A 25,568-nucleotide genomic window follows, 5' to 3' on the forward strand; every position below is an offset into this window, starting at 1 on the left:
TTTACATGGCTATCCTTTTCTTAATAGCTTCCCAATAAGCAATTCACAGATAAACAGATGCAAAAATATTATAAATGGAACCAGCTAATCATCTAATCATAATAATGCTCCTTCATTTCTTTCTGAACAACAGATTTGAAGGAAAGATTGGTATTTCCACAATCATTTTGTTTTGGTTTTGTTGAAAACACACAGCATATGCATATAAACATGACCATTTCCCTTTCTTGCTCATTTATTTACATTCTTTTCATAAGCTTCCTGTTAATGTATCTCTTTGGCCTTTTGGTGAGTAATACAAAGAATTTTGTCGAAGAATACTGTACAATTTGCACAAAATATCATTCCATTTATTTTTGACATTCTCATTGCGGGAGCATAATATTAAAAGAGTTTTAGTGAGCATTATTTCATTTAAGAACATGATGCAGAGTTGGGTATCTTAATTTAAAGCCCAGAGCATTTCCTGTTAAATCACAGGACAAGTTTAAATCAATTTAAGCAGTATGATTTCATACCAGCTTCGTATGTTGGCCACAATCAAAAGCCTTCTTCCCCAAGCGTATGTCTTCATTGTCATCTGTGTCATATGGAGTTCTCCAAGTATATGAGACATAGGTTCTAACGTACGCACTTTCCTTTAACTCAGTGGGTCTTACTTCCGAGTTTACCTGTTTAAGGTTGCAGTGTTATTTTCATTCTGCAGTCTGCAGCTTGGAAATCTCCCAAGATTGTAGCAAGCATACACATTTTAGAGGTCTTGATGTTAATTGCATGGCATTGCTTCAGAAATACTTGGAACAATATTGAAATTGAATGGCAGGCCGAGAACGAAAGTGAGAGGCTCTCCCCAACACTTCCTCACTTTGGAACATTCCTCACAGTCAGTCACAATATTTCATCTATCTAATTAAGTAAAAATTTGCAATAGGCTCAGGTTTGTTGCATTCCTTCACGGCAAGGTAGAGTAAAACTGTTTAGATCAGTTACAAACAAAATGGTGTTTTTTTTGCGAAGTCAGTGCAGGACAATAGAATAATTTACAATGACAGACATTTAAGAAACATAAGAGTATATTAATAATTTTTATTTGAATATCATGCTGAAAACATTCCCAAATTAGTAGTAGAAACTCCCAGCCCCCGCCCAATGTCTTCTGCTAGATGAAATGGTAGAATTGGCCATGCATGCAGTCACCATACCGAAAATATTTTTGTTCTTTTTGTGCATTCACACATAACATTCACAGAACCATTTATGTATTGCTGCATTTGCAGCTGCGGGTAACTGCATATTAATAATGGGGACTAGTATATGCTTTCAGAAGTGGGTTCAGCTTCATTTTCTTGGGCATTTTGTTGGTGCCTTATAATAGGCATCAATATATTAGGGGAAATAATGACTTGCAGCATGAGCCTAACCATGTCTACTCAGATGTTAGTCCTACTGAATTCAGCAGGGCTTAAGGTAAACTAAAGGGTAAAGGGACCCCTGACCATTATGTCCAGTTGTGACTGACTCTGGGGTTGCGGCGCTTATCTTGCTTTATTGGCCGAGGGAGCCGGTGTACAGCTTCCGGGTCATGTGGCCAGCATGACTAAGCCGCTTCTGGAGAACCAGAGCAGCGCACGGAAACGCCATTTACCTTCCCGCCAGAGCGATACCTATTTATCTACTTGCACTTTGCCGTGCTTTCAAACTGCTAGGTTGGCAGGAGCAGGGACCGAGCAACGGGAGCTCACCCTGTTGCGGGGATTCGAACCGCTGACCTTCTGATCGGCAAGCCCTAGGCTCTGTGGTTTAACCCACAGCGCCACCCATCCCCAGTAAATGGAGTTCAGATTGCTGCCTTAGCCATGGTGTGACTTTTGAACCCATCTTTAGTCTGTCATGGTACGGCATCTTTAGCAACAGATATGTATGTTGTCTACATCAGAACTTCGCCCACTCTAAACCGACCCACTAAAGAATGGAAGTTTTCACTTTCTATGAAGTAAGATGGCAAGTGCACTCCCAAAGCCCATGCGCTGTTGGCTGCATAATTAATTAATTTATTAGACACCCAATTTTATTGCAAAGATTGCATTGCCCTAGGAGGAAAATAAAACCCTAAATAGTCTTTGATAGTTTGCAGGCAAAGTGGTGTGAGATCTTCTGTCTACTTCTTAAGAGAGAACTTCTACAGAGTCCAAGAGGCCTGGGTGGAATATTGACAATGTTGCTTTATTTTTAAACATTAATGATTTCTAGTTGTATATCATTGATTAAAGTCCATTCAAACATGATCCTCTCTCTGTCTACACTCTCCTACAGATAGAAAAGGACTCTTCTTTCTAGATATTAAAACAACTAATAAAATCCAAACAGCTCAATAATGTCATGTTTCTAGCTAACAGTCCATTGTGATCAGCCCCCTACACACAGTTAATCCATTGAAGGGTAGAGCTGCTATAGTACAAATCCACTGAAATAAACTGGAGCAGTGGTCAAACAATGCAGATAGAAAAATTCTATCTGTAAATCCATAGAACATGACAAGTAACAACTGTCTATGTGTTAATTTATCCTTACCTTAAAAAGGGCAAATAGTTAAAAAAAAAAATCCCCTCCACTTTGCACACAGATTGTCTCCCTGTTCTATAGAGCTTCTTTCAAATGTGTCATTGGGCTGTGTGACCCGTTTTAACACAGCAGAGAGAATAATTGCATTGACATTTTTAATGCAAGAAGCAGGTACTGTAAGTCCATCCTGCCATCTTAAGGGATTTGATGTGTCAGTTGTCAGATGATGGTCTTGCCACTTGACTAGCTTGCATCTAGGATAGGCACTACACACCCATAAGAAAACTCTGTCCATCATGTCTGTCACAGACTACTGATTTCAGAAAACCAAGTCACTGCCTTATATGTACAGTCATCAAGTGATAAAATATGCTTCTGTGAATCAGCCCTGGCAATCCTCAAGCTGGTTAAAAACTATAGATATCCAAATTAATCCCGATATCACAATAAGTTGTGATTTCAGTTAGTGCAGGTCCTGGTGTTCCATACACAGGTCTTCTTTCTGAACTAGTGGACATTAGTATCCATTTGTTCGGTCAGTTTCCATGTCTCTCCTCCATGCATTTCTTTCCAATAATAATGTATACAGCTAGGTTAGACTTTCTGCATTTCAATCTGTTGCAGCTGGTGCCTAGCATGATCTTTCCCATTCAACTTATAAACAGAGGTCTTCTGTTGCCGTTTCTTGAAGCACCACACTGCCAAGATGAACGCAAGCACAATTAGGCATACAACAGTCACCCCAATGGCTATCATGGGATCTTTATCAGAACTGGAACAACTTGCTCCCGCACATGGTTCAAAAGTGCTCAAAGGCTTCCCACCAAGTCCATAGGTCAAAGCTTCTCCCTCAACAACATCTGGTGTATCAGTAAAGCTATTTTGAGAAGGTATAGTAGTAACTACTTGCATGGAGGAAGTCATCAGATCGACTTCCTCTGGCAAGGGAATGGGGTCAATGAGATGGAAAACTGTAGAAGTCTCCAGTGTGGCCAAATTCAAGCTCGTGGCTGTGGTTACGGATGACAACTCTTGTGTGATGAGTCTCATAGGTGTCATTGAGACATACCTGGTGTTGTCATCTTTGCTTACACTGACGTTCTCTGGAACAATGGTTGGTGTTAGAGTCCCACCAGAGTGTGTCAGTGACTGGACTGTCCCAGCCTGCACAAAAACCTTTTCTGGGCTGCTGCCTGTCTTCCTGACATCAGCATGGTTCAGTTGGTCAGTGGTAATGTCATATTCCATTCCCATAGATCCATCAATCTTATCCCCTTCCTCCTCGTCGATTTCTTCTACAGCTTCTTGAGTAACTGGGTAACCATCTAGCCAGGACTCATCTGTATGAGAGTCTGTACTTTTTGTTGCTTTTGTATCATTGTTCACAATGGCAGGTCCAATGGGGAAGTCCTCACCTTCATATATCATTTTGGTGCCTTTCTTGTTATATGCAGTTTTCACGCCAATGTGGTTGTCGTCGTCAGCAAACTGGGTCTTCTTCTCATCCTGGGTGGCTTTCTCTTGCTCATTTCCCTTCTCCTCTGCCTCTTTGGCATTGTCTTCATGTTCTTCGGTAGAAATAGATCGGTCATCGGGGAAATTGTCTTCATAATCGATATGTCCCTCAGTTTCATCTGAAAAGGCAAAATAACAATTTAAGGGGGCGGGGTTTCTGGCACCAGATTATCACAAAGCTCTTTCACCACCTCACATCATAACAGGATAAAATTATTTTTAAAGGCTTATGAAGGCTGGGGGTAGAAAATGATGTGAAGTGTCCTTTCTCCAGGTCTCACATATGCCTGTTTCAACTGCTGCTCTTGGAAGGTTCCATAGGGAACAATGCCCCAGCCCCTCCCCCCAACATGTGTGCTACCTAGCAACCCAGTGTTATGAAATGTGGTCCTGAATAGACAGGCAATGCCTTATATGGCACAGGAGGTGAAACCAGAAGTAGGACTGAATCACAACTGAGGTGCTTCTGCTTCAGAGACTAGGACCCAAACCAACAGATCCAAGTTACAAGAAAGGAGACTAAAGATCAGGAAGAACTTTCTGACAGTCAGAGCTGTTCAACAGTTCAATGGACTTCCCTCAGAAGGTGATGGGCTCTCCTTCCTCAGAGGTTTTTAAGCTGAGGTTGGATGGCTATCTGTCGTGTATGATCTTGTTGAGATTCTTGCATCGCAGGGGATTGGACTCGAAGACCCTTGGGGTCCCTTTCAATTCCACAATTCTATGATTCTGGGTCTGCATTAGTGAGTATGGTAGGATGGTTGAATAGTCACTTTTAGACAAGCGAAAGGAGCGAAAGGTAATGCAGTTTCTGGCATTCATGAAACACCCAGGGCCAGGTAGTGCTAGTTGGCTTAGGCCCAGGGACATCTTCTCACATGTACAATTGGACTGTTTGCATCTCCTGGCTTTTCCTGATGATGGAAAAGCTGTGGGGGCAGATGAATGCTCTGGGAGGAGGATAGCGGAAAGTGTCCATTCCCTGCTGCTATTTCCAGGTTGTCCTTTGTCTCCAAAGCCTACTTTCTAAATGTTATTCCAAGTGCCAAATTATCCCCAGAACTCAACTGTACAATCAGGTCTCTGAACTAAAATGCACAAGCACCAAACCAAAAGCCTGTAGGAGTTATGTAACTTATTTAGGCAGCAGGAATAGTATGCTTTCAATCCCTTCTTTTCCCCACAAGTGTTTTCTTATCCAGTCTGTTTCCCTCCTAATTAATATTACAACTCATCTTAATAATTACCATATAACTTCTAACTTATTCTTTTTCATCTCGCTTGTTCTTTTTTCATCTATTGATCCGGATTTGTCGAAAAAGGTCAAACAGAAGACATGTGCAGAGAGTATTAAACATCTTTGCTTACAGTTTTCCAGCTGGCATTTATGTGATCCTGCCCAGAGGGTTCTCCTCTTCACCATCCCAGAGGGATGACAGGAGAGGAAGGGGAATTAGTATCCTTTTATGCTAGGGATGTGAGGGATGTGGGTGGCACTGTGGTCTAAACCACTGAGCTTGCCAATCAGAAGGTTGGCAGTTCAAATCCCGGCGACAGCATGAGCTCCCATTGCTCTGTCCCAGCTCCTGCCAACCTAGCAGTTCGAAAGCATGTCAAAGTGCAAGTAGATAAATAGGTACCGCTCCTGCGGGAAGGTAAACGGTGTTTCCGTGCGCTGCTCTGGTTTCGCCAGAAGCAGCTTAGTCATGCTGGCCACATGACCCGGAAAAACTGTCTGCGGACAAACGGCTCCCTCGGCTAGTAAAGCGAGATGAGCGCCGCAACCCCAGAGTCATTCACGACTGGACTTAACTGTCAGGGGTCTTTTACCTTTACCTTTTTATGCTAGGGATATACCACTCTGGCAGTATGGGGTTTTTCTGGCTCCTGCCTTGTCTTGCAAGGAAAAAATGCGGGTAGGATTTGTACTAGGATGGTTGCACTTCATTTACTCCAGACATTTTTGCATTTAGTAGTAAATATCAGTGAAATACTGAGTGTGATGCGCTTTGCTTGTAAACTGTTATGGATAAAGTGATGTGCATCCCAGAGTCATCTAGATGAGACCTCCATCTGAATTGGCAATAACCAGTGCTTTTTTTCTTTAAAAAAATGTTTAGGGGTACTCTCATTTTGACTCAAGGAAATCACCATTTTATAGTTCAAATCGGGTGAAATAAATACAGTAAATGGACGTAGTACAAACAACATGTATTACCTCATGATGATGAAAACTAGTTAGTAATTTTCCTACTCATATTGAAATACTGCCCCTCAATGAGGGTGAGCTTTCATCAGTGAAACACCAACCATCCACATTCCACACTGCTTCACACATTAAACGCTCGCTTCCGTCTGAGACTCAGGAAAGACTGGGAAAGGAAATGAGGCCGCCATTGATGGTAGCAACAGAACTGACGATTCACTGTGCCAGAGAAGAAACTAAAGATTTTAAGTTTCTTCTCCCGTTAGATTCACAAAATGTTTAGGGGTATGCGTACCCTTGTGTACCCCCAGAAAAAAGCACTGGCAATAACTCTCCCATTTCATTGCAGTTCACAAGACAGTAAGTTGTGCATATATCTGGATGAATGCTCAATAAATAGGTCAGCTGGAGGAGGTCCCTTGTTCAGATTACATCTCTGGTCTGCCATGATCTTTCATAGAGGCTCTACCATTTTGTGATCACAGAAATGATCAAGGAATTTGACTGCTGTGAAAGGAAGAGCCAGTGTCTGAAAGAAATCTAGCCTGGGTGATAGAAACCAGGCAGGCTAACACCCAGTAACTGCTTCATGTGTCATTGTAACCAGACCCTGAGCTGTGCTTTATTTTCATCCCACAACACCATTTCCCCAGTCTTTCCAGTCTTTATTTGCCGGACGTTTGAAAAACAAAACCCACAATTGTACAGTGCTTTTGGCATGGTATAGTCCAAAAAACAAACATCATACAATGGAAACCTTAAAGCAAAAACACAACCTAAAACCAGAATAGCAATATAAAAGTATATACCGGTAAATGTGAATAAAACATAAATTCAGAGGATTTAATGTTAGTCCTAGCAGACCCACAGAAAATAACAGACATGACTAACTTAGTCCATTAATTTCAACGGGTCTACTTTGAATATAACTTAATTGGATACAACCCATAGTTTGGTTGCTGAATTTCATATTTGGGGAGTAGAATTTATACAGAACAGAATTAATAATGAGCTTTGCAGTTGCGGTTTAACCCTGGAATAACCAAAAATAGGATTTTTATTGTGGTCCCTCTCTCTTTTTTCCTGTTAACCTGAAACATTCTAGTCCAATAAACTCTCCAAGCGTCTTATATCCTGAAGCAACCATTCTAACAAATACACACTTTCATTCCTTTCCAAACTGTAAGGCTTGTTCTGTTTTACTTGTCTTGGTTGTATCATGGCTACCATAATTTTTTTCCCCTGAAGAAGACAGAAAGTTCTGCCAGAAATAACTTTTTAGAGAAAAAATACAGTGATGTTGACAAGGAAATTCTAAAATATACTCTTTCAATCCTAGACTTTAGCGATTGAACAGCATTGTGCACCGTAACAGAAATAGAGAGGAAAGCAAAGGAACTCTTATGAAAGTTATTGTGTCTGCAAGTCTAGTCACTGTACCATTTGGATTAAGTTATTTTTATGTTTCTTAGAAATAAATGCTGGTATCAGGATGTGGCTTTATAAGGTCATTTCTTAGCTGGCATATGTTGATTTGGTTCTGCTGAGGCCAAAACCTACACTGATTTGGCCTACTATTTTTGAAGCCACAGACTTCCAGAGCAAAAGACAGGAAACAGGACTAAAAATTGCTTTCATAATTACATAAATCTAATTTAAAGGGCTATTAGACCGCTAAGTGGAATGACTAACTCAGCCCTTCTCAACAAGTATTGCCTGCTTTGAGGTGCTAGGGAGAATGTCAGAGTTCAGAGACAGTTCTGAATAACCTCCACATGTTCACCCCTATTAAAATCTCACTGAGGTATTATATAAAAGCAGCGTGAAACTATGCCAGCCAGATTTCACTCTAGGCTGTAACTCAAGTAGCTGCCAGGGACTCATCCTTTCTTTACTCTGAATGTAACAAATACTTTACTCAATACTGGAAATGTTGGGGATGGCAGCAAGAGGTGGAAATTGTTGTTGTGATGTTGATTCTGATGATGATTTAGCCGTTGGTTACCTCAGAAGGTATCGGCGCAATTTGCATAAAAAAAATTACCATAAAGGAAAAAGACTAGCCATATAAAACATGAATATTTTTATAATTCAGAGCAATACTCCCACCCCAACAGGAAGCTTTGTCAGTACACTAACAATAAAACATAATCAACTCAGTCCATCAAGGGTAAGGTACCGTATTTTTCGCTCCATAACATGCACTTTTTTCCTCCTAAAAAGTAAGGGGAAATGTCTGTGTGTCTTATGGAGCAAATGTGTGGTCCTTGGAGCCAAATTGCCCAGGGGCAAAAAGCAGATCATGGTGTGTTTTTTTTAAGAAAGCTTTAGAATCTGACAGCTAACCAATTGGGTACTACCAAACAGCGACCCCTATTGCTGAAAGCAGGTAACCAGCAGTAAACGCTTCAGTTCAGCCTTTGCACTGTTGACAGAACACCCCCTGCTGTGCAGATAATAGAGAAAGCTCATAAATTGTATCCCTTCGTTCGTCCTGGCCAACTCTATTATGCTGGTGTAAACCCTGGTGCACCAGGAACCCAGAATAACAGCAAATATTTAGCAAATAAAATCCGCTCATACGTCAGCAACTGATAAGACTTGTCAACCTGTTATTCCAAAGTCTACCTAGATTGTAAAGCTCCAAAATACAGGCCAAAAGAGAGCAGGTCTAGAAAGAGCGAGCCATACAATGGGCACCACAGTGAAAAGGCCCTGCTCCATGTAGCTCCTGCCTTGTCATTTGATAGGGTGCCCACTTGCCCTCCTTCTTGACATGGAATGCTCTCTATTGGAGTCTCCAGGTCCAATATGAAGACCATAAGAAGGGAGCGCAGGGACCTTGAAGTTCCCAACAGCTGTTAGTCAAGCAAACAAGCACACAGGTCACCTGTGTCACAGGTGTGTCACGCCTATGTCCTGGCCAGGCCTGCACCCAATCTTGTTTCTGTACACTCTTGTTTGTTCTCAGTAACCAAAAACATATTATCAACATATACAAGGAGAAAAGTTATTTTCCTTCATTTGCAAGGAATCATACAAAACAAAGTGGCACTAATAAAGAAAAGTTCCAGGGTGGCAACAGAAAGCAAACTAAAAATGCTTTTGCAGTTCAGCAGAACTATCCAGCAATATCAAGTTATAGGAAAACTGGTGCTATTAACAGTAACCCTAGTTGGTTAATTGATTTGGCAACTTCCATGCACATGACACCTGATGCTAATTTCCCCCCAAAGAGTTAAATGAGATTCAGGTGAGGGTCATATGCCTTGTCAATCCCAGCAGGTATATAACAGGAAGACCCGGCCTACCCAGGCCATGAAGGAGGAGCTATTTTGGCAGCAGAAACCTCAGCGTCTCGCTGGCTCAGTCGCCCCCAAACTCACAGCACAGAGCCACCCACAGCAGAAGAGCGTGCTCCGACCAATGGGCGGGTTCTTCCCCAGACTCAACTCTCAGGCCCCAGACTCTCGGCCTGGTGCCCCTAAGAGCCTGGCGCCTAGGTGCCCCGCACCCCTAGTGCCTATGGGTAAGACAGCCCTGCATCCTGACACCTATATGAGGACAACATGGCAGATCCAAAATAATATCTTGCCCCTTATTCATTCACGCCTTGTCCTCAAATTTTCCCTTGCGCACTATATATTTTATATTCAGGATCAATTATACAATCTCTTCTCCGAACTCTTTCTGCTCCCCTTTTAATTTCCTCCTTCCCAGAGCCGTGTTCCTCCGCTACCTAATATAGAAATGTTCTGGATACCCTCTAACTGTCGTTTGTCAAGGAAACTGCTCCAAGAACCTGTATTATTGCTTCGCAACTTGTGACGCATGAGGCATTTGGCTTGAGCCTAGCAACTGCGTTCTGGAAATAACACACTGCCCAACCAGTTAGAGAGGGTTCACTATACAGCAGTGTGTCAGTGAACTAAGCACCCAGGACATCACTGATGGAAACATCAGATATCATCTGTCAAGAGACAGAATACCTTCTCCACACTAGGGCTTTCAGCTGCTTAAGGGTGGTCCAGCTCAGCTGTGTTTTGCATGATGATGCTTTTCAGCGCACAGTGGCGAGCTGGCGCAATCCATATCTCATGTCAAGATCTGTTATTTCACTTGCAAGTGTCATTGTTTCTCACAAATGCTAACAGGGACTCACCTTTCTGCGTGAGACAACATACTAGAGTCCTCTTCACGTTGCCCCTTTATAGTTACTTGGATGCTGCGTGATTATACTGTCCTAAAGATCACTTGTTAAAAGAGAAAGCTTGAGCCATGGTGTAAATAACTACTGAGACTAGTTGACCATCACAACACAGGGGAAGCCCTCTGCAGTGTCTAGAATAGGCTGTCTTCTTTCCCCAGCATATGGTTTCTAACATGGGTTGCAGCCTTGAACACCAGGTTTCTGGCTCATTTGCCCAGCCCTTAGAGAGGACAGAGGACAGGACCCCCAGCATGTATAGCAGGGATGTAGAAACATATAACCTTCTAGATGTTGTTGGACTTAGAATCCCATCAGCCCCAGCCAGGGTGACCAATGGTCAGGGACAATGGGCATTTGTAGTTTAACAACTTCAGGAGACATTATGTCTATGGTATATACAATTTTAGTCTCTACCTTGCATATATAGTGGTACCTCGGTTTTCGAACGTCTCCATTGACAAACATTTCAACTTTCAAACGCTGTAAACCCAGAAGTAAATGCTTTGGTTTTCGAACATGCCTCAAAAGTCAAACATGCCACGCAGCTTCCACTGAGTGCAAGATCCTGAGGCCTAGCTGTTGGCTATTGAGTTTTCGGTTTTCGAATGTTACAGAACTTGAACGGCCTTCCGGAACGGATTAGGTTCGAAAACAAAAGTACCACTGTATTCACATACCTGTGGTTTATCTGTTTTAGTTTTATTTCATGTCTTTATTTCTTCAACAGTGATCACCCTCCCTGTGGAAAGCCCTCCCTTCAGATGTCAAGGAGATAAAGAATTGCACAACTTTTAGAAGACATCGAAGGCAGCCCAGTATTGGGAGGTTTTTAATGCTTGATGTTTTTATTATGTTTTTTAAGCTGCCCAGAGTTGATGGGGAAACCCAGCCATATGGGCAGGGGTGTAATAATAATAATAATAATAATAATAATAATAATAATAATAATAATTTGTATACAGACAATGTACATTGTCATCAGATCCCGTTTGACAACGCTGTAAGTGGAGATCCACTGCAAGTTTGCATGAGGACATTGAAGTACAATAAAAAAAAAATTAAGATATGATAATCCTGAATCGATAGAACTCACCTTTGACACAAGCTTGGACTTGACCAAACCATTCCCCACAGGTGTGACAGAGCAGAGTAAAAGCAGCATCTTTGTTACTCATGACATATCCCTGAGCACAGACGTAGTGCAGCTCGTCACCCATTTCAAACCCGGTGTGGCCGTGGAGAACTGTGTGAGGAAAGGAAGGGGGGTCTCCACATGGTTTGCCTGAGGAGATAAACAAGCAGGAAGCAAACACATTTAAGTATCTGGTTAGCTGAAGGGCTTGGGGAATGTAAAAGGGACTAAAATGACTAAAATGACTAATGACTAAAATGCCTGACTCAGCGGACTCGGTGCTGCAATCTTTTGTTTCAGGTCCCATTTGTATACTCTACAGCACATTTTCATCTTATTTTTTTAAATAGGAAATGAAACCTGGGAGAAGTGGGGTTTCACAGATTTTTGTAGGTGATGATATTGTGGGAGATAAACTCCAGAGTGCAAGTCCAGCCAAATAAAGCCCATCTCGTATACCACTGATGACAAAATCAATCTAGGGCTAGTTCGAATAACTTAATTTATGACTTTACTTGATGTTACTAGATAACTGGAAATTCACTGTCCGCTAAACTCAATGCTCAAAATCGGCGGGAGAAAATAAAAATTGCAGAAACGAAAGCTGTCATGGGAAAGCCTTACGAACAGTCTAGCATTGTACAGAACAAACTCGGTTCTGTTTGCTATTTTAGCCTAAATTCATGTGGTTTATGTTTGTATTTAAAAGCCCCTGGTGATTCTCCCCCCGCCTCTTTTGTTGCTAAGAGAAGGCCAGGTTACATAATCCGTCATTTTTTGATGAGGAATTTGTGCCAGACGTTCACCTGGCAAAATCCGAATTTCCATTCCTGGGCTAAACCACTGCATTTTCTGCAATGGTAACAAGTTGCAGTCAACTTGTGGAATAGAGACTTGTTTGTCTTGCAGCCAAATGAATCACTCAAACACGGAGGGAATAGGGAAAGTTCAGGCGATCGGTGCAACAAGTCTTTCCAAAGTTTCTTTCTAAGAACAATTACAGAGGGGGAAAAGCAGGGGACAATGTATCTTCAGTCTAAATGCCCACTCCTGGCTTTCTCCTTCGGTGCTAGCAGACCTACAACAAGTTCTGAAAGGGGAGAAACAACCTCTTTTAAGATTTATAGATGGAGTCTGGATCTAGTTTGTTCTGGGAAACAGCAGACTCTGATGGCTTGGAGGTTCTAGTCGGGGAAGAAGGGCAGTTAACTGTCAGTTAGACAGACGTTAGAAAGTTAGACGTTGGGACTTAGCTGTCCTGTGAGAGAGAGTTTTGGGATAATCAGATACTCGTAAGGTAAAGGTAAAGGTACCCCTGCCCGTACAGGCCAGTCTTGACAGACTCTAGGGTTGTGCGCCCATCTCACTCTATAGGCCGGGAGCCAGCGCTGTCCAGAGACACTTCCGGGTCACGTGGCCAGCGTGACATCGCTGCTCTGGCGAGCCAGAGCCACACACGGAAACGCCGTTTACCTTCCCGCTAGTAAGCGGTCCCTATTTATCTACTTGCACCGGGGGGGGGGGCTTTCGAACTGCTAGGTTGGCAGGCGCTGGGACCGAACAACGGGAGCACACCCCGCTGCGGGGATTCGAACCGCCGACCTTTCGATCGGCAAGCCCTAGGCGCTGAGGCTTTTACCCACAGTGCCACCCGCGTCCCTCTTCAGATACTCTTAGGACTTCATAAACTATTATAAATCACATTTAAGACCCAAATGTAAGTGTTAGTACAGTAGTACCTCGGGTTAAGTACTTAATTTGTTCCGGAGGTCCGTTCTTAACCTGAAACTGTTCTTAACCTGAAGCACCACTTTAGCTAATGGGGCCTCCTGCTGCTGCCGCGCTGCTGGAGCACAATTTCTGTTCTCATCCTGAAGCAAAGTTCTTAACCTGAGGTACTATTTATGGGTTAGCGGAGTCTGTAACCTGAAGCGTATGTAACCTGAAGCGTATGTAACCCGAGGTACCACTGTACAGTCATACCTCGGGTTAAAGACGCTTTGGGTTAAATCTTTTCAGGTTGCGTCCTGTGGCGACCCAGTAGTAACAGAATGGGTTACTTCTGGGTTTTGCCGCTCACGCATGCAGAGACGCTCAAAATGACATCACACGCATGTGCAGAAGCGGCAAATTACGACCCGCACATGCGTTCTTCTCAGGTTGCGAACGGGGGTCCGGAATGGATTCCGTTCGCAACCAAAGGTACCACTGTATTTCCTTTCGTACATAATATCCCTATAATAATCAATATTAGTTCAACCTTTCTTCTGTGCTGGTGTCCATCTCATGACTAAGCCTATTGTAACCAGGAGAAAAGTTTGTATTGATGAACTCAAAGAGCTTTTAGAGTTTGCCGGATTGATTTTATCGCTTTTAGAGTTTCTGTGCTTTATTCTGTTTTTACCCTGTACACCATTTTTATGGCTTTATGCTGTGAAGTGGTTTATAAGCTTGTTGAACAGAATAAAATGAATCAAGAAACTCAGAGATATTGTGGCAGGGAGTTCCATATCCCGGAAACATAAAACTTAAATAAGCACATAGGTGTACCCTGTATTTATGCAAAGTGAGGCTGAGAGAACAATTTCACTATGCCTGTCTAGTCACCCAAACGTATGTTACAATTGGTGATGTTTTCAGAAATTAGGCCTATCATCTTCCAAAAGCTCCAATGAAAATAAGAGTTCAGCAAAATCTGTAGATTGTCTTCAACCAGTCATGCAATTTACCTGTGAAATTGCCTCCAGGCAACCAGACAAGGGAGCATTTGCAAGCCACAGAAATGGCTGTAATGAACACAGGATTCAGGTCAGAAAAAAATATCACCTTTCATGTTAAAAGTTTCTGTTTCTTGCTGCTTAAAGATATGCAGGCAATCCCTGATGGAAGTTCAAAAGTTGGGAAAGGGGCATCTGAGTTGGATTTGCAAGCGTCTGGGGTTCAGATTCAATATCCTGTGTATTCCTTTGCTTAATCAATTATGCAAAATGAATAGATTTGCATAATTGATATAGGTCACCGATTCTAACTCTGCATGATGTGCAATTCATGTTATGCTGGAGCATTGTTTCTTTTTGTTTTTTTAGTAGATGCAGATACAACGTCAGGGGGTTTTGTTCTATAAATCCTTTGCTACAGCACACTTGTTCTCTGCTTAGTGCCACAATGTGATCTGGAACACAGGCTGGACTGTGAGCGACTGCTGGGTTGTAGCGCTGGAGACTCCTCTCTGCTTCTAGATTATATTTCCTTTTCTTTTTTTATGAACACGACAAATATTCTAGCAAGAGCTGAGAAGAGGCAATTTGTTCCCATGCTATTTCACGCCCGTGGCAAATTATTCCTTCCCAACTGTTAATGGACATTTCAGAAAGAACAAGAAAAAATATTTGATTTGGCTTGCCGTAGTGATTATTTCTGTGGTCCACCAATGCTGACCTTCAACTTTCACACAAAGAGCATCATATCTGCCACTTGGAGAGGGATCCATTTCAATCTGGACATCAATAATCTTCACGCTCTGTGGCTTGCTGCCTGTCCTGTTGCACACAGTTGTCCTAAAACAGAGGAAGGAGACAAAAAGATGATCAGCAGCTGGGCTAGTAAGGCTCTGAATTGTGTCCAGTTCTCCATAGACCACACCTGACAGGTGGGCAGATGATTGCCATGAATTTAAACTGGGATGACTCTGGTTTGACTGCCATTACATATCATACTGAGCTACCAATAGCCAAGGCATGGCTGGCTCATGTGAAAAGTGCCGCTGATGTTACATGCAAGTCTCTACTAAAACTTTTTTTATGTTGAATTGTTCAAAATTGCTCATAGGCAAAGCATCAGTGGGGCTCTCTGAATTCTCTCCCTTGATAGCAGCTAGGAAGAATTATTGAGTATGTTAGCACCTGTCTGACTGAGAAATCCTCAGGCTTGAGCAACATACAGTGATACCTCAGGTTAAGTACTTAATTCATTCTGGTGGTCTGTTCTTAACCTGAAACTGTTCTTAACCTGAAGAACCACTTTAGCTAATGGGGCCTCCTGCTGCTGCCGCACCGCCGGAGCACGATTTCTGTTCTCATCCTGAAGCCAAGTTCTTAATCTGAGGTACTATTTCTGAGTTAGCGGAGTCTGTAACCTGAAGTGTCTGTAACCGAGGTACCACTACACTCTACACCTTTTTTAAAAAAAGAAATATATTCTGCAGCAGGGTAACCTAAATTCTGCACTAAAAGTTCTAAGATCTGTATAAATGATGCAAATAAACCAATATGCGTGACTTTTAATAATAATAATAATAATAATAATAATAATAATAATAATGCACAATTTGTTCTCGCCATGAGGAAGGCCAAGGAGCTCTGCTGGGGCACTAAAGCCCTCGGATGCAGCCGATGGAAGCATTATTCAGTGATCCCTCCGGCTTCTGATTCTTCAGTTCCCATTGTTTGCATACTTTCAAGTGTTAGATTGGAGCTATTATTATTTTATTATTATTTATTTATTTGCATACCGCCCTATACCTGTAGATCTCAGGGCAGGTCACAACACTGAGCTAGAAGCTAAGTGTTCTCTGGGTTTTTAGGGTTTTTAAAAACAAATAAATAAAAGCTGAGATTCGCAAGCAGCTGACCTTTGTGCATAATGCCACATTCTGTGGGGTTTTCTGTGCTCCTTCTGAATTGCACGAAGCACATACCATCATGCTTCAGGCTGTCTTTCTCTCTACATCTGAGCAGGAGACATTATTAGGATGACCAGATGCAAAAGTGGAAATGACTCCTGCATCTTTAAAAATGGCAACTATTAAAGGTGCTTACGCACTCCTACGCTCTTGTATCCGGACATCCAGGGAAACACCCATTTAAAAGTCTCTCTCTCTCTCTCGTGTGCTGAATCTCCCATGATTTGGTCAGCCGTTACGAAACTTCCCTAAGACTCCAGGTTCATCAACACATGGCGGTATCAAAGCACATTTTAATGTGGTAGATAATGAAATCATTATTTTTTCCAGTTCCTTTATTGGGAGTCTTATCCTGCGTCATACCGCTTAGCTCCATCTTTGCCCTGGTTATTAAATTTCGAGCACGATCGAATTTTGCCAGAGAGGTGACACTTTGGACATAAGAGCAAAAAATAAGTGCATCTGCAAGGACTCTTTTGGAATGTGTAAGTGGAAATATATCATTGAAGAGTGTGGTAGCCTAAAGTGTTTTGCTTTTTCAGTGCGGTAGGGGAGATATGCCAAGCAAGTGAAAACTCTCAGGGTACTGTTAGAAAGATTCCCCCCCATTTGAAGCAACGTACCTTCTTTTGAAGTACAGTTGCACTTCAAACGCCTTTCGTTTTTAACATCTGACAGTCAAATTCATAAAGCACCTGGCTAATGGAAGCAAATAGGGCTTATAGGCCATATTAAACATAATTTGCAAGGTTGAACATTCAGACAAATCCGGGGGGGGGGGGGGCAGCAGCAGGTACCTTGAGTTGCAAAATGCTCTCTTGAAAATCAGTGTTTCTTACTTCTACTATTACAAAGTCAAAGGCGGATTTAGGGCTGTGTGTCTGTGCTGGGTGCCAAGCCTACAACTATGATGTAGTGAATTGAGCTGAACGAAAGGTGAGAGGAGGCCGGGGGTGGGGGGCATGTCAAATTCTGGCCTCACACAGGGCACCGCTGACATTTGGAAGGCCAAAGTCTGCCCCTGACAAAGTAGCCCAACCATGTTATTTGGAGATAAGTCGTGTGTGTTGGTTAGAGGAGGTTTCACCGCCTCTCCTGGTATGCCCTGCAGAGGACCTTAAGGTCCATGAATAATCATAGTTTAGAGGTCCCGGGCCCTAAGGAAGTTATCCTCCATCCGGGCCATGGCCTTCTCAGTGATGGCTCCAACCTGGTGGAATGCTCTGTCTCATGAGATCAGGGCCCTGCAGCATTTAACTTCCTTCCGCAGGGCCTGTAAGACAGAACTATTCCACCTGGCTTTTAATTTGAACTTAGCCTGATCTTTTATTCCCATTCCTTCCTTCCCTCCCCCTCCCCCTTTTTATGAAGATTACCCGCTCTGGGATCCCACAGTTAATTCTCCCCTGGTCTCCTCGCTGGCCCAAGTGGGACTAACTTAGCCATCTAGCCCTAGTGATCATCTAATGTTTATTGGATGGATTTCCCCCCCTAAATTGATTTTTTAATTCTGAATTTATTGTTATTCACATGTTATACTGTATTTTATGCTGTTTTTTGTTGCATCAATTAAGTGTTTTAAATTTGTTGTTAGCTGCCCTGAGCCCGGTTTTCTGAACTGGGAAGTGTGGGGTATAAATTAAACTTTATTATTATTTATTTTAATGCTCCTTACCCGACCGTGCCATCTGCCAGCCAGCCCCTGGTACACACAGCAAAGGAACAATCTCTTATGGCTCTCCTTAGTTCTTCTCTGCTGGCTAATCGAGCTCCTACTGCACCGCATGATTCCTTAGCCATTGCTAAGTCCAGACTCTGGGAGCCGTTCCTGGGACCAAGGGCAAACAATTTCCCTGCAATTCAAAAGACACAGCGCAGCATGAGATGACTTGGTCTAACTGCATTTTCTGCTTCTGTGTGTGTGCATGGGTGTGTGTGTAAGGAGAATGGCTGCCAAGAGAGACTTCTCAGGAGACCGCTGAAAATAGCGTGGGTTTGCGTGATCTGTCTGAAGTGAAACATACAGAGAAGATCCCTGAACATTAATAGGGTGAAACCTGTGCACGAGATTGTAAATATGTTCTTCCAAGTTATATGCTTATGAAAGGAAAGCTGTTGTTTTTAAAAAATATAAAGAGTCTGGACAGTGCATATCATCAGAATGTATTTTGATACATACACACCACAAGCAAGCGGTAGATAAATTTTGTTGTTTTTTAAGTCCATGGAGCTGGTCTGGGTAGGTGCATTGAAATGTAATGTTAAAAGGCAAAGGCGGGGCCCCAAACAACTCCAGATTACTCCTTTTCAGAGGATCTGGCCAGAGCCAATAGGCTAGGGTTACCAGACGTCCCCGTTTCCAAGGGACAGTCCCCAGATTTGTGAATAAGTCCCCGGACAAATTCCATCCCCGGAATGTCCCTGGATTTCACCTAATGTCCCTGGGAAATGCAGCAGTGGCAGTCTCAGCAGCCCGGAGCAGTTGGCTCTGGCTGGCTTCAGGAGCTGCTCAGAAGTCCCCATATGATGGTGGTGCAGGGGCTCTAAGAGGCAGCTTCTGGGCTGCCTCCACCTTCCCTGACTCCAGCAACTAAGCTGTGAAGGGAGGCTTCATGCTGCCTATCGGAGCAGCCTCCCAACTCCTACTTGCATGCAAGCAGGAGGGGTCAGGGATCTCTCAGTTAGGCAAGGGGAAGCCTCCCTTCCCAGCTGAGGGATCCCCGCCTCCTCCAGCTTGCACACAAGTAGGAATGGGATTAGGGCTGCTCCGATGGGAAGGGAGGCATTGCGCTGCCCAAGCCTCACTGCCGCCGCTCTTGGCCCTCCTTCTCCGCCTTCCATGCCTGACCCACTGCGCACCGCTTCCCCACCACCACTGAACAACCAACAACTCAGGGGCTGGCCAGGCTCATGGAGAAGGGAGATAGAAGCCTCGGAGGAAGGGGAAACGTGGCAGTTGAGGTCAAGGTGGCGGCCGCCCCTCTGCCACCACCATTGCTGCAGCATCAATGTCCTGAACGTGTAGTAATTAACTAACTAACTAACTAACTAACTAACTAACTAACTAACTAACTGGATTCATTGAAAAAAATCTGGTAACGTTACAATAGGCTGCAGCCGGGGAAGGTGGTTGCCCAAGACAACTGATGGTCTGAAATATTGTAGCACTTACGACTACTACTACTACTACTACTACTACTACTACTAATATAAAATTTTATTTATACCCCGCCCTCCCCAGCCGAGACTGGGCTCAGGGCGGCTGACACCAGGTATAAAAACAATTGATTGAAATACAACTTAAAAACAAGATTAAAATACGACATGAAAACATTAAAATGCAACCTCCTTTCACCAGGGATTACTGCTTCAACCACCCAACCACTCTGAGGTGTTGGAAGGGAGCTGAAGGAGACTGGGGAAAACAAGAAGCCACAACCTTTTTTCTACTCAGGTGCCTAAAACTGCAGTGTAGTTGCTGGATCTCTAGTGGCATGCCTTTTCTAGACTTAGGATGTGGCTGGCAACGGGGCAAGCCCAGTGAGAGATGTCTTCACACACCCTCATGGATTGTCAGGGTCAATGTGTACTTGCGCACAGTGATATGCATGAACTGATATACATGTTTTTCTCTCTGGTATCGGCACAGTTACAACAACCACCTACTACACCTAGATTCTCAAAGTCAGGTTCTATTTCCATTTGTTTCATTATTCTATTTGCCCCGGCAGAACAGTATATGCAATTTATATGACTCAGAACAATTATGACTGTCATGACATAATTGGAATAACTTTTTATGACCTTCAAAAGACTTAACATGCGTTTATTGTCTTGGGTACATAAACAAATCCCCCTGCACAGAAGTAAGACTATGAAGCCCATTCATAAAAATTCAAAAGTCTGGCATTTCACTATAAATGTCCTAAGAGAACAGAATTTACAATCCCTACAATTTTATTTCACACTCATTTTTTTTTAAAAAAACCCAACAACTCTGTAGTAACCTCCAGCGAGTCAGCCAAGACTTACCATAAAACTCTATAGCACGATAAGTGAAAGAAGAAATAAGTCTTTAGAGAACCCATCTGTCTCATCTTTGTACAGATTACCATTAAAAAAACTCACATTGTGCTTATAAAAACCTTTCAGTTTGGAGGATGTCCTTGGTCTCTTGCATACAGCCTTATAGACTGCAGTTGTAACAGAAGAATTCATGCTGTGGCTTCATCAGAAAAGGACATATTAAAACGAAAAGTTTTATGAATCTAGAAATGTACTTTTACCTTTTCCATTCACGCTTTGTCATTCTTTGCGTAGTAAATAAATCTGCACCCTAAAGGAAATATATTCTGAAGCTTTTATTTAGTGCTTGTGTAACAGATAACCCCTAAGTTTGTTTCTTTGCATACAGTGAAAATTACTCCCTAATAAATGTGATAAGGACAGCAGCCAGAAGTCGCAATCCAAAAGAAAGCCCCACTGAAATTGATAGATTGCAACTGGTCCTGTTTCTTAGCATATCTATTTGGCAGATTCTATGGGAATTTACTTCCATGTATTGGGCATAGCATGCAGAACATGTATTAAGCATCAGAAATGCAAATTACTAAGCAGTCAGAAAGGGCAAGAGATATAGCGACTTGTAGCAATTTGCACTCCTGTCTGTCTCTAAGGCCAAACTAGATAGGATGAGGCAGAACCATTAAGAAAATAACCTATCATTTATTTATTTTTATGTTAGCAAAAGTTGTGGGGAATCCCAGTTTATACTGGGAGGAGGGATGAACACTCAGACCATGTTATTTTCCTGTTTATAATTGCCCCCCCCCTCAAAACTTATAGTTGCCCCACCCGACAAGAGTTCTGTAAAACTTGGACGACAGCATACTCGGACATCAAACTCAGGGTCTTTCCAACACAATTTCTAGTTGCTGTTTGATCTGACATTTTTAAGAGTGAATTTGTCACGGAGTGTCTGCACCTAATGTTCCCATTATTAGAGAGTGACTCACAGAATTGTAGAGTTGGAAGGGAACCCAGGGTCATCTAGTCCAAGCCCCTTTCTGCACCAATGGTGGTCTGCGCCCAAATTGAGAAAAGGCTGTAGCGACACCCCTAATGCACCCTCATGCTCCCTCGGCTGATATATTGGAGTTATGAGCATGCGCACAAACATAGGCCTTTCGTGATTTCTTAAATTAATTACTGCCTTGTGCTCCACATTATTGCATTTGTGGAGATACAGGAGATTAGAAGAGGAACTAGATGTCTGCCTGAGCTATGGCAAGCCTGGTTATTGTGATGACATTTTGTCTGCATGAGGAGTACCATATCTATCTGTCATATGTCTCCTCTGAACTGGGCTCATAAACTGACACCTCGCTGACAGTGGCATGAATCAGTTGTCTCTCAAAGACAACTGAGCCAGTGTCTTTGAATCCGAGAGCCAGTGTGGTGCAGTGGTTAAGAGCAGTAGATTCGTAATCTGGGGAACCAGGTTCGCGTCTCCTCTCCTCCACATGCAGCTGCTGGGTGACCTTGGGCCAGTCACACTTCTCTGAAGTCTCTCAGCCCCACTCACCTCACAGAGTGTTTATTGTGGGGGAGGAAGGGAAAGGAGAATGTTAGCCGCTTTGAGACTCCTTAGGGTAGTGATAAAGCGGGATATCAAATCCAAACTCCTCAAACCACCCTGCAACCGCCACTCAAAGGAGGAGGATGCTTATACACAAAGGAGAATTCTGAGGATCCATTCTAGATCGTTCACAAAAGTCAGTAGACTAAAAAGAAAGTTTTTGAGCACATCACTCTGGAATACTAGCTGAATTGTGCTGCCTTTGTATAGTAACATACCCCAAAATTCACGAAAAGCAGGAACTATTCTGCTATAAATGGTAAGTTTGGAAAGACCTTAAGTCAGTTGGGGCTAATCAGTAGCTACCAGTATCTACTAAACAACTGAAAACAAGCATTTTTAGATCATTAATTTGATTCAGCGTTGGCCAGTTGTTCCATATTTTATAATTTGGTGATTTTAATCTACACCACCATGATATTTTTTTTCTAATTACTTAGTTATATCTATATCTATATAGTCACACACCCACAAATAAAAAATAGATAGAAACAGATTTTAAAATAGATTTTAAAAATTGGTAAACGGTTGAGTTGGGGCGAAAGACCTGATGACTTTGGCATCAAAAGTTCAGACCCCACACTCAATTTTGAGTGGCAGAATGAAATTCCCAAACGTGAACATGACATGCCTTGCCACTGATTCTAATTTCCCTGTGCAGTTCCGTCAAATTAAAAGGAGAATTGAGGGAAAGGAATTTGCATTTCTGTCCGAGGGACTCAGCCTCAGCAAACCTCAAATTCACACACCTTCCCAGTGAATGCTCTGGCCAAAAAACTCTGCTCTTTCCCTGTGGGATCCTCCCCTCCCCTCCCTTCACATCACACAGCAACCGGTAAATGAATCCGTTAGGCAGTTTGAATATGAAAAGATATATATATATGCCTGGACCGTTAATAGGGGTTGGGGAGTGTGAGGGAGGGAAAATTATGCCGGTCCAAATGGCTGCAACACCATCACATTGTGGGTCCTTTTCTTCCATTCAGTCTTATCCCAAGTATATCAGCAGAGACAGGAGGTGAAACTGACAGGAGAAAGCCTAAAGAGGAATACGCTGCTAATATTTGGACCTTGTTTTTTTTTTTTAAACTTTCATAAATGCATCTCAATATCCAGTGCATGCTTTTCTAGGCGACCCCTTCTCTTTCTTCCAAAAAGCAATGCGAGTAAACAGTACCACACACTGATTTGTGTCTCCACCCACTTTCCCTGCAATAACCCCCCCACAAAAACACACACACACACACAAAAAAAAAACCCAGCATCCCAAAATGCTTTTTGCAAATCGATGTGCAAAAGCCAAAGCTGTAGGGAAACATTTCCAAATCTAGCATCAGTCCTGCTGCAGAATTGCATTATAAAGTTTTGATTGACTTTTCCCACAGGGCATTAAAAAAACCAAAACCCTATCTTAGGCTTTGAAAGACTTTTGCTTTTGGCGACGTGCAACGTTGACTGCGAGATATTTGAATCTCGCAGATCCTTTCTCCCGATTTCCCACCCCCCGCCCCCCGGCAGCGATCCACAAACCCTTAAGCACTCTGGGGATGGCAGGAGAGCGACAAGCGAGGTCTGAGCAGGACTCACCATCCGCTTCGACAGAGGCGTCTTGGAGGAGGAGGAAGAGGAGCGCGGATCCCACAGCCTGGGCAAAAGTGGCAGGAGATCTGGTAGGAGCTAGAGCCATGGCAAGGAGAGGAGGGAAGGTCGCCCGCAAAGAAGCCCCTCTGAGCTTGAAGGATCCGGAGGTGGAGGGATCCAAGTTGCAAGATCCTGGCGCCTTGGGGATGGAGCGACAGGAGGAGGAGATCTCCCTAAGGCTGCCCCGGGCAAGAAAGGGGGAGCGCGCGAGTTGATCTGCCAGCTGAGGTTTTTTTTTGGAGAGAGCTTTTCTCCAGCCCATGGAGAACCGGTGTGAAAAGTCACGTTGCCCTGTCAGTAAATGTTGCATACATCAGAGGGGGAAATTTTTATTTTTTTTTAAGAATTTGAAAAATAATAATCAAACGCATATAAGGGAAAAGAGAGGGAGGGTGGAAAGGGGTGACGAAGGGAGCAGCTGGAGGAAAGTCCCAGCCTTAATCCGGGAAGAGCCGTTCACACGCGTGAATTGAAATATTCGTATCAAAGGGGGGCAAATTTACTTTACATAGGGACCCCAGCTGACCTTTCGATGGTTGCAGCTGCTGGAAAAAACGTCCAGCCATGGTCACGGCCTCTTTCTGTGTTACAACATACCCCAACCTACTTATTTATTTAGTTATTTCCCTCCTTCTTCTTCAAGGCTCTCGCCCTCGTTTAATCTGCACAACAACATCCCTGTGAGGTAGGTTGAGCTGAGTGGAAGTGACCAGCCCCTGGTTGAGTGGGGATTCGAACTCTGATCTCACTGGTCTTGGTATGACACTATAACCGCTACACCACACTGGCAAACTTCGCACTAACTTTGCACACACCCCCATGAGACTACCTGTGTACATGACCACAGGTAAAGGTACAGGGACCCCTGACCATTAGGTCCAGTCATGACCGACTCTGGGGTTGCGGCGCTCATCTCGCTTTATTGGCCGAGGGAGCCGGCGTACAGCTTCCGGGTCATGTGGCCAGCATGACCAAGCCGCTTCTGGCGTACCAGAGCAGTGCACGGAAACACTGTTTACCTTTCCGCCGGAGCGGTACCTATTTATCTACTTGCACTTTGACGTGCTTTTGAACTGCTAGGTTGGCAGGAGCAGGGACCGAGCAATGGGAGCTCACCCATTGCCGGGATTCGAACTGCCGACCTTCTGATCGGCAAGTCCTAGGCTCTGTGGTTTAACCCACAGCGCCACCCGTGTCCCATTGACCACAGGTAGGGTTGCCATATTTCAAAAGGTGAAAATCCGGACAGTAAAGTTGTGGAGCGTGTTTTTTTTTTGCAAAATTGGCACTGCCGACATGGCTACCTTAAGTCCGGATTCTCCCATACTGCTGACTGCAGTACAGTGGAACCTCAGGTTAAGTAATTTAATTTGTTCCGGAGGTCTGTTCTTAACCTGAAACTGTTCTTAACCTGAAGCACCACTTTAGCTAATGGGGCCTCCTGCTGCTGCCACGCTGCCGGAGCACGATTTCTGTTCTCACCCTGAAGCAAAGTTCTTAACCTGAAGCACTATTTCTGGGTTAGCGGAGTCTTTAACCTGAAGCATATGTAACCTGAAGCGTATGTAACCTGAGGTACCACTGTATTCTGGATACGTCTGGGAAATTCTGGGCGGATGGCCACCCTACACAGATGGGGAGAAGCTGGCTACATTTCTTGCACGTGAGAACTGACTGGCTCAGCCAGCAGCACACGAAACTCTTATTCTCAGGCTCATGGGTTCGAATCCCACATTGGGCAAAAAGGTTGCTGCGTTGGAGGGGGTTGGACTAGATGACCCTCAGGGTACCCTTCCAACTCTACAGTCGACTCTTTGAGTGCACATCTGGCAACTAAAGTATGGAGTGCACTAGGGTACATAATGCACATGTGAATAGTACAGAAGTAAGCAATCACCCCTGAACCTATGAATAACCATAGGTACATATATACGGCCTTATTTATTTATTTATTTATTTATTACCTTTATATACTACCTTTTT

General features: G+C 43.3%; 1 protein-coding gene across 2 annotated transcripts; it reads right to left on the reverse strand.

Annotated features, from left to right (window-relative positions):
* Window positions 1-323: 323 nt before the first annotated feature.
* SUSD5 (sushi domain containing 5) lies at window positions 324-24,299 on the reverse strand. Of its 2 annotated transcripts, XM_028750021.2 has the most exons (5): window positions 23,532-24,290; window positions 17,982-18,159; window positions 15,064-15,182; window positions 11,587-11,775; window positions 324-4,196 (listed from the first exon to the last, which is right to left on the reverse strand). In XM_028750021.2, the coding sequence occupies exons 1-5, from the start codon at window positions 23,893-23,895 to the stop codon at window positions 3,157-3,159; spliced, it is 1,890 nt and encodes a 629-aa protein (XP_028605854.2). In that variant the 5' UTR covers window positions 23,896-24,290; the 3' UTR covers window positions 324-3,156. The 2 variants fall into 2 exon arrangements, with proteins under 2 accessions (XP_028605854.2, XP_077772559.1); XM_077916433.1 differs by lacking the exon at window positions 11,587-11,775 and having other exon boundaries at window positions 23,532-24,299.
* Window positions 24,300-25,568: the final 1,269 nt, after the last annotated feature.

Source organism: Podarcis muralis, chromosome 12 (assembly GCF_964188315.1).
Source record: "Podarcis muralis chromosome 12, rPodMur119.hap1.1, whole genome shotgun sequence".
NCBI classification, from domain to species: domain Eukaryota; kingdom Metazoa; phylum Chordata; class Lepidosauria; order Squamata; family Lacertidae; genus Podarcis; species Podarcis muralis.